Source organism: Acanthochromis polyacanthus, chromosome 17 (genome assembly GCF_021347895.1).
Source record: "Acanthochromis polyacanthus isolate Apoly-LR-REF ecotype Palm Island chromosome 17, KAUST_Apoly_ChrSc, whole genome shotgun sequence".
NCBI classification, from domain to species: Eukaryota; Metazoa; Chordata; class Actinopteri; family Pomacentridae; genus Acanthochromis; species Acanthochromis polyacanthus.
Window position 1 is genome coordinate 16,453,342 of NC_067129.1, and position 10,236 is coordinate 16,463,577.

Genomic DNA, 10,236 nt, shown 5'->3' on the forward strand with positions numbered 1-10,236 from the left:
TGAAAAGGTAAAAAATAACCAAAAATTAATGAATGAAAATGAATAAATATTATTCCTAAACAATAGAAGACCAACTTTAAGTATTTGGTCTAATTCTCTGTGACTAAAAGGAAGTCATTTCCATTTACGATAGGGGGTAAAAATCTAACTGGATTGTTGGCTTGAAATGTAGTTTCATTTATTTATTTATTGTGTCTACTTTTGCACAAATACAGAATTAACCAGATGCATTATATAGCAGTGAACCACGTTACTTTTGTTCATCCTTTTTTATTTTCAGCAATAATAAGTGTTATTCCCAAAAAAATGTTTGTGAGTGTGTATCACAATATTTATTACAGGTTAGAAGTTAATGATGTGTCTATTGTTGAATAAGTATAATAATGCAGAATAAAGCCTATAAATATGCTACTAAAGACTATAAATGTTCTGTATTGTCTAAATGCATTTCAGCCATGTCAAACATGAATGAATTTGACAAAAACATGTAGCAGACAATTAAACCAAGTGTCATTTAGCAGTTATTACCTGAGCATGTTGGTAGATCAGTGAGGATCTCTCTGTTCATCCACAGTTAAAGTCCGCAAAGTGACCGGAGAAAAGACAGTTGTAGGTGATGTACAGGTTTCAAGGCAGAATTTCTGCCCTGGGTTTAGACTTTAAAGCAACATGAGCCAGCGCTCCCTCCCAAAATGCTACACAATTGAAATTGTTTGATGTAGTAGCAAATACGTGGTTAATTTATGGTTCATTTCGAGAATACTTTATTCACTTCATAATAGGTAAAAGCTGTTGGTAGAAAAACAACTGCCGGACATCAAAGCTGCACAAGAAGGGTAATCAGAGAGTAAACAGAACAAACAAAGAGATTCCAGTTGTGGTGGCCTTTAATAAACTATTTTGCCGGTAGGTAGTCACTAAAATGTGATCTAGGCCCAGAAGCTCTCAGGATCTCAAGCTGAGGAAAGTTAAAATTAAGTAACATTAGATTTAAAATATTCTAAATATAAGTCAGAAGGAACAACAACAGTCAGTACACTGTCATTCTGTGATTCCAGATGTTTAATTATTTATCCTCATGTGTCATAATACTACACACTTATTAGGTCCACTTTTATTATTATTGTTATTTTCTCCTGAGGATTCATACATACATTTCTGGAGAAATATTCAGATATTTTTAGCTGAAAGGTTTGTGTCGTTCCATCTTTCTCATTAAAATAAACCTCAAAGTTTTCCTATTGGATTCAGCATACATAGGAGGTGTCCCTGGATCAAAGCCTTCACTTACCAAAGAACATTAGAGCAAAACTACAGTTTGTCAGTGAACGCCTGAGCAACAACCAAAGCTCTTGGAATGATCTGCCCTGGAAAGATGAGTCAAACTTCAAATTAAGCTTTTTGAGGGGAACAACATACTGAAACTATATTTGTGCCACAATCCTGAGCTCACAGTGTGAAATTTTGAGCACAGAAAAAAAAAAACAAAAAAAACCTTAAGATAAACCTACTCCGAGTAAACACAAATCTATTCTGCACTAAAAAAAAAAAAAAAAAAAAAAAAAAAAAAAATCTTTTTCATGTTTGCAACTATCCACATACACCAACAGTCATGGTGTTCTTCACTTGGTTTTGTCATTTGCTCTGCTCTACATACTCACCATGTCTTTCTGGCTCCCTGGACTTGTGCCACAAAACCAGCCAATCACAGACTTGCACATAAGACACATAACAGGGTTGCTCTGATTGGCTGATTCTATCCAATCAGGTCACTATTTCAGCCACCTCTTGGAAGCACTTTTAAAAAGGATACCTAAATCAACTAGAGTTGTGTTTTATACTAGATTACATCACATTTTCAATAAGTACTTTTTATTATTGAATTACATAAAATAAAGGACTATTTTGTTTGGTGTGTTACAGTACAGTTGCATTGTTTAAATCCACATTTCAGAATCATTGGATGATGAAGACCTCCCCTTACCCTTGCTTAATTATCTCAGGTTAGCAGAACTGGACAATGTCATTAAATGCTTGTCTATTATTTCTATTAGCTTGCTAGCTGATGATAGATTTCTTGGCTGGTTGCTAGCTCAGTCAGTAGCTCCCACCGCTACAATTAGTTAACAAACTTGACAAACATACAAAACTGAGGGGACAGATACACTATGTAAGACCGATGCCTTTATTTTCACTTGTAATATTCAATTATGTCATTTTGATGATTATTCCTTACATGACTCCCTGTAAGTCAGCACCTCACTGGTGTACTTCTACCTCCATTCTTTAAAACACGAGAAAAATAGCTGCAGATGCGTGACTGAAATGAGGATTAATATTCAAAAAACAGTCAGAATGTGCTACACATCCTTAGGTATTAAACCTGTAACTATAAAACTAGGAAGGGCATATTTCTGATAGCCTGTTATCTGGGTGATACATTCTTTCTTTCATGTGCTTTACAACAAGACTGATTCCAATTCTTCAGCAAGTCAGAAAGGGCATGGAGCTGTGTGGTCAGTCAGATGGCTGCGAACTCTGCGAACTTGCCGCACACTCTGTTCCTGGGAAGATCATCAAAGTAAGCATAATTTATAACAGTTTAACTCACGGTAATGGTTCGGGGAATAGCTGGCTGGGCACAGAGCAGGGAACTGTGGGAATCCAGGGAGAGATGAGGGTCCATCTGTGGCTATGGAGTCTATGGTCTGGCAGAGAGTGAATGAATGAGCAGAGTTTATATGGCAGGAGGTGAGATTGCGTACAGGTGGGCTGATCACTGCAGCTGTTTGTCATCAGTGCAATCGGCAAACAGGAAGAGAGAGAAGAGGGTGAGACAGATCAAGACAGATATAAAGACAGACAGATGCAGAGACAGGGAGGAGGGAGAAAGAGAGAAATAGAGGGTGAAGGACAGGACCTGGAGCAGGGATCATAACACCATTACCTTTCCAGCACAGTGTTCTGTCTACAGAAGGGCTCCGACATGTATTTTTTATCCAATATACAATTAAACCAGTCAACTACATTCCTATCTATCCACTATTGTTAATATCCAGTCATGCCGTTAAAAATCCTACTTTCATGAAGCATCTTTTGGTATTTTTTTTGACATTATGTTATACTTGCATAGAAATAGAAAAATACCAAAGCTTCGTAAAAGTTTATGGCCCAGCTGATATTGCTATTGGATTGGATTGCATCAGATTTACAGGTGCTAATCTGTTTTTAGCTAGATCTATGACAGTCAGTGTCTTCTGCACTACCATGTAACCTCTACATATGAATGTAACCACTACATATGAGGTGATTGTGACTGGCTTTAACCATTTTCTTATACCTATTAAACAGGTCCAAAATAAGGTGCACAAAACTAGTTTTCTCTCAGAAAGGTTGAATTACGTTATGCTGAAAGTTAAGCATTTCCGTTTTCAGGTGAGTCGGGTGAGGTTTTTTCAAGAAAACATAACCAGTGATGATTAGCTGAGCTGGTATGCAATGACCCATTGGTTCACAGCAAATGTGAAGTCTCTCCAGCCCTCACATACCAAAAACTGTTGTCAGTCACAGTCACTTAGCATGAAGGTGATGAGACTGGTCTAACTTGTTGCAAAAGAAAACTTCACATTCATATGAAATAACTGCTTACCCATTGAACATGTGACATCAAGACACCCAGACAAAATCTTATCAGACAGATTTGAATTATTTCTTAGTGTTTGACTGCTGGTCCCAAACAATGATAAAAAGGGCAGCACTGATAATACTATATTACCTACTACTCCTTAACCAGCAATAACACAACAAAATTCACCCAAAGAAGAGAAAGAAGAAACAAAGAAAAACCTGCAAATTGAAAAACAGAGAAACCACACAAAGAGAGACCATAGAAAAGTACATCTAGATCACCCCAAGTTCCAAAGAAGTCCCAACCCCATAACAATGGAAAATGCTACTGAAGTAAAAAAAAAATGGCCCCACATTTCATTCTAGTGAAATTCACATCAACATCACTTAATCACTTATATGTTCATCCCCAATGGTGGTTAACGTTCGACTTCCCAGATACACTGTCTATAAGAGGTCAGAGACCAAATAGCTTCAGAGCTTATTATAAGATCATTTCTTCGATATCCCTATCTGGTTACTAAACAAATACAGTGAATAAAGACGTGGGTGATCGGGCATCACTGAATCTGTTCCTGGGATGACTTAAAATCAAGCTGTGATCTGGCACAAATACTTTTTCAGCTGACGTTTCCCTGCTCCTGTGTCAAATTCAGATGACATCCCATCAGTCTCCTTGGTAACGGACTCTCACAATGACTCATCCTACCACCTCCATCCGCACGTCTCCTGTTTAGCCTCACCTGCCTGACCAACCTTCGGCCGCCATCTGAGCTGCCTCGCCGGTTTTGCCAACCTGTTGACCGAGTATTTTTTCTGTAACCTCGTAGTTGAGCTTTCCATCCATCTTTAGGTTTCCTTTCCTTGTGTTTTCAAGTGTTAAATGTAGGTTCCTAGTGTTTTCTTGGGTTTCCCGGTTTGGGTAATTCCTCATTTGGAAAACTCCTTTTATAACTTTTGCCTGTCCCAAGATATTTTTCCCATGTGCTACTTTGTTGGATTTATTTGTCACATGAACTGACCACCAGTGTAAGACCTTCAGCTGTTGGACTTTTACTTGGTTTCCTGTTTTTAGAGTCTAACTCCAAACGTTACAATTGCAACACAAATAATAGCGAACGGCTACTAATGACTGAATATATAAAATTCTTGAGAAATATATTTTAAAAAAATAGTTTTAACTGGTCATTCTTAAATAAAATGCATCAAAAGTTTAATGAATGATTTACAAATCATAATCTGAGTCTGAACAACTCTTTGTGAAGGCAACTGACTCATAGTTGTGTTGACATCCCAGACTTAAATGTGCATATTTATGTCATGTGCATAAATATGTGCTTGACTCCTGTTAAAAACATTAATCTCATAACTACTTTTAAATATTAGTTTCTAAAACTGGGCTTTTACTATTCCTACTGATTGTTTCAGTGAACTAAAACAATTTTTGAGTGTGTTTGTTGCAATTTTTATTGGAAAATCTTTAACAAACAGTGTGTATCTGTCAGTGACACTTGTTCAGATTTCCATTGACAAGCAGTCAGCTGTGGCAGGTGTGGTTGTCTTCATTCTGCAATGAGGACACACAAGTGTTGACATGCAGACTTCTTCAGACTTATCTGAGATTCATTGTTTGTGTGTTCTGTAGTCAAACAAAAAAAACATTCAGAGAAGATACACCCGTTAAGGATGTCATGTCATGTCTCAGTGAGAAGTAGTCTTTGAATGTGTAGGATCTCTTGTGGCAGGTTTGACCGGTGACATCACTTTAACTCTAAATGTCTTATCGACAATGATGGATCGGTGTAGGGTGGCGTGACTTTATGGTTGTTTGCCAACACCAAAGTAAACATGTGAAAACATCTCTTGAACTCTTGTGACTTTGCTAACTCCAACTCCAAAGACTTTTTGCAATTATGTTTTTCAGTTTTTGAAGTTCAGCCCTCTGAGATAGATTTTTTTAGATCGTCAGATTCCTTTTAACAGGATCCATGTTTAAATTTGTACTGAACATCTATAGAACCTGAGAGAGGTGTCAATCCAAAGTTTTAATTACTCTGGCATAGTTCAGACCAAATTCCTCCTCATCAAACATTGATATTATTTACTGAACTGTTGTCTTAGTTTGTTGTCTCAATGTGAAAGACTTAATGTCTTCATTAGGTTCTTGACAGGTGAGGAAGAAGTGAGAGTGCATGGCCAAGGCAATGTTTCTATCCTAATGCATTTTTTTTTACTCTTTACAAATGTATTCAACTTTGCTACGGCTCCATGGTGGGGAAAATTAAAATCTCATTTTGTACTTTGCCCTCTAAGCAACAGAGGGTCAGTTCAGACTTTTGTTCTGGTGGAATCTCCTCAAAGCAAATGTCAGCAATTACTTTTCTATTCCCCCAAGATTAATATTTGAATCACTCCCTTTAAATGCAGCTGTAGACATAGTGATCACAGGAGTCATGTCAACTGGTCTGACCATTGTACAAGAAGCTGAGGTTTTAGAACATGGCATATGTCTGTTCTGATCAGTCACGTTGCTTTTTCCTACTACAGACTCTGACAGCTGATCCTGCCGCGACACCACCTGTAATACACCCACAGGGCAGGAGACTGTATCACATGAAATGACAAGAATTTGATTTATTTCACAAAAAAAAAATACCTAGACTCATGTGAACACTGATTCCTCAATTAACAAAGAAGGAAGGTAAACTAGTCAGTGTCCTGTTGTTGTTTGCTGATAACTTTTTGCTGTCACCGGATGGCACTCTTCTCAGAGCCGTTACTGTGGATTTAACTGAAAACTTCAGTCTTTGGAAACTGCCTTTAGACTCCGGTGCCTGGACCAGATCCTGCACACACAAAACATTAAAGAATGAACACTGAGACACACCTGCCTTCAGTCAGCACCTGAATCACAGCTAGAACAGATCCTATTTAATGTGACGGTGATCATACAGATCTGTTATGCATGACCTCAACAGACTCAGAGTTGTACTTATTGTCTATAAAGCATGTCCTGAAGATATGTTTTAGACATTGTAAATTTAAGAACATCTCCTTCAGTCTGGGAAATGAGGCAAAACTCAGGCACAGTACAATGTAACATTTGGGAAACCTACATTAAAGCACCACTTTTTAATGCAGTGCAAAAAAGCGTTAAATTAATTTTAAATGAATGGTAATACTAGTTGCATTGTTTGTTAACAGGGCACCGTTCAAAGTTCACATTACAAAATGCATCAAAGGGCACGCAAGAGCACCAGACAAAGAAATAATTATGAAGGTATTTCAGGTGCAAAATGTTTGAGAACCTGTAACATCGAATTTGTAGTTGTGTATACTGAATTTGTGGAATTTCACGATGGAGAGAGTGTAGGGAGTTCTTGTTTTGGACAGCTGGTCTGCTCTAATCTCTATAATGCACATTTCCCAATGACTCAAATAACTTATCCATTCCTCTTAGTATATTGAAATCAAAGCCTACACTCTCTCCATCGTGAAATTCCACACCCGGAAGTCGGTAAAGCGACCTCGGATGGAATAAAAACCTCTGATTGGCTGGCCGGGCAAAGCGTCTCCCTGACTGGCCGAAAAGTCTGTCAATCTCAGAGCATAGAATTTATACACAGATCGGATCGTTTTGTAGTTTTACACCAAATATCTCAGCGGGACCGGAAGTACGATTTCTGATTTGCACCTGTAGATTTCTGATTTGCACCTGCAGAAAACAGAGAATGTGTGACTCGTGGGGAGGATTCGAGTGGTTGTAAGTAGCAATTTGTGTTCGTGTGTTAGAGGACACAGCTATTTTCGTGGTAAATTATTTCACATACTTATTGCACAAGTTCACATTCAGATTTGCACATATTCAAATTCTCACCTCAACTTCACTTTGTACAATACAGGTGCACAAGTATGTTTTGCACTTAGTGTGCTGCAACAATAGGTGCAAAATGTGAGCGTGTCAGTGTTGAAATATGTGACTTGTAGAGAAGGATTTGTACACCTGTAAATATGATTTGTGCACCTGTAAATGTGATTTGTGCACCTGTAAATGTGATTTGTGCACCGGTAATTACGATTTTGTGAATGTGTATTTTTGTGTTGTATTTGTGGGAAGAAAAAAAATTGGCACATACAAGAAATTATTTTACAAGTACACAACTCAGAGTGTGGGAAGCCAGATTTGCTGATACACATACAAATTCAGTGTACACAACTACAAATTCGATGTTACAGGTTCTCAAACATTTTGCACCTGAAATACCTTCATACATAATGCTTTAATTGAAAGTGAACTTACTACAATGGACAGCATGTAGGCATGTTGATCTGCACCACAACTGAAGTCTCTCTCTGTGTCATCATTGTGTTTTTTACCGTCTGAGGCTGCCTTCTCAGGCAGCTTTACTAACAATTTCCACCTGCTGTAAAATCAGCAAACCATTCCGGACGTGGCTTAAATTGCCTCTGTATTTTCTCCTACATCAATGCATTCGAGCAATGTATTGTTTTGGGAGGATGTTTTCTGCCTTTGGTTGCCTGAAAGCCTAAACTCAGGGCAGCAACAGGCCATGTAAAGGAACCTTTACATTACCTGTAGCTGCCTGAACTGCTGTCACTGTGACCATATTGTCTGTGGATGAACAGAGAGAAACTCACCAACTCACTGATCTACCAACATGCTCAGGTAATTACTGCTAAATGAATTTCTGTGAATATTATAGATATAGTTATAGATATATTATTTTGTTTTTGATGTGAAAAATAGCAGCAGTCTGTAATGTTACACACAGCTGTAGTTTGTCCTCACTATAGAACCATAGCAGTTTTCCCTCAATAGGCTAACACCATTGTATTGAAAATAAATGTAATGAATACAATTTTTTTTCAGTTGATTCACTATTTTTTGTCTTTCAGTGTCTGAATAAACTAAACTGATCACTGATTTTTAATGAATTACTAAAATTGCACAAATTTCTTTTGTCAGTGCTATAAATGAAATCTGTACTTCTTGGTTATGCTCATCTAACTTAAACTCTAAATGCTGTAATACTAGTCTTTGAAATATTATGTCTGATGAGTGAACTGTCTTTTTATTGTAGCATTTCAAAGAAGAATATCTCTATTGCCATTCCTTTGGTGTTGGGAGTTCTTGTTGTGGTGGTTTATTTCTGGCTATCTGAAGATTTGATTCACTCCAAACCCAGCTTCCTTCAAGCTAATATCAGAAAGTCTTCCATCCAACCAAAGCCACCGAACAGAAACTCTACTTATAAGTTCTCCTGGCCAAAAAAAAACATATCTGCTGCCATCGTCCCCGGCTTCAGCTCACTTCCTCATCATATACAAGACTTTCTCTCCTATCGACACTGTCGACATTTTCCCATGATACTGGATGTTCCTGACAAATGTGGAGGAGCTGATGGATCCGCAGAAGTCTTTCTTCTACTGGTCATTAAAAGCTCTCCTGTAAACTACGACCGTCGAGAGGCGCTGCGTAAAACCTGGGCGAAAGAGAGATTGCAGAATGGTGTGTGGATCCGAAGACTCTTCATCTCAGGAACGACAGGTGATGGTTATGAGAAGAAAAGACTGAACAAACTCCTCAAACTGGAGCAGCGTGAGAACAATGACATCCTCCAATGGGACTTCAGTGACACATTCTACAACCTCACCTTGAAGCAAATCCTCTTCCTAGAATGGATGGACAGAAACTGCCCACATGTTCGCTTTCTATTTAATGGTGATGATGATGTTCTTGCCCACACAGACAACATGGTCACATATCTAAAAAACTTGAAGGACAATGATGGAGGTAAACACCTCTTTACTGGACATCTGATCCAGTATGTGGGGCCCATTCGATCACCAGGCAGTAAATATTATATTCCAGTTCAGGTGCAGGAGTCTGAATCATACCCTCCTTACTGTGGCGGTGGAGGTTTCCTATTGTCTGGCTACACAGCTCATGTCATATTCAACATGTCCCACTCCATCACCATTCTTCCCATTGATGATGTTTACATGGGGATGTGCATGGCCAAAGCAGGACTTGGTCCAGCCTTCCATGTAGGAGTGAAGACAGCAGGACTGCCTGTTCCTGCAAATGCTTATGATTTAGACCCTTGTTACTTTAGAGAAGTTCTGCTTGTTCACAGATTCCTTCCACTTAATTTGTATTTCATGTGGAACAGCTTACATGATCCTAATCTGAAATGCTAACTTTAGTAGGTACACCTGCACAATCTAATGTAACCCTGTCCCACTCAGACACTGGTGACATGCAGTTGTGAACAAAGGTTTACCTCCACTTGTAAAACCCATGATTATCATGGCAGTGTTGACTTTTCAATGACTCCTATGAATTTAAAATTTCTATGACGGAATCACTGAAATATGTCTCATACAAAAACAATCATGCATTTTGGCTCTTTAGTTTCATAGATTCTTCTGGAAATATGACAAAACCTATTGGGTCCAAATATACATACAGTAATGCTAATATTAGGGTGATGCCTCTTGGCCATCTTCACCTCTATTATTTGCTTCATGGTAGCAATCCATGAGCTTGTGGTTGCATCTCTGACTGCTTCCCTTGACAGAATTGAT

At 38.3% G+C, this 10,236-nt stretch overlaps 1 protein-coding gene across 1 annotated transcript; it reads left to right on the forward strand.

The window, feature by feature from the left end:
* Positions 1–2,503: 2,503 nt before the first annotated feature.
* Positions 2,504–9,849, forward strand: LOC127530643 (N-acetyllactosaminide beta-1,3-N-acetylglucosaminyltransferase 3-like). Its single transcript, XM_051937914.1, has 3 exons — positions 2,504–2,581; positions 4,284–4,306; positions 8,835–9,849. The coding sequence occupies exons 1-3, from the start codon at positions 2,504–2,506 to the stop codon at positions 9,847–9,849; spliced, it is 1,116 nt and encodes a 371-aa protein (XP_051793874.1).
* Positions 9,850–10,236: the final 387 nt, after the last annotated feature.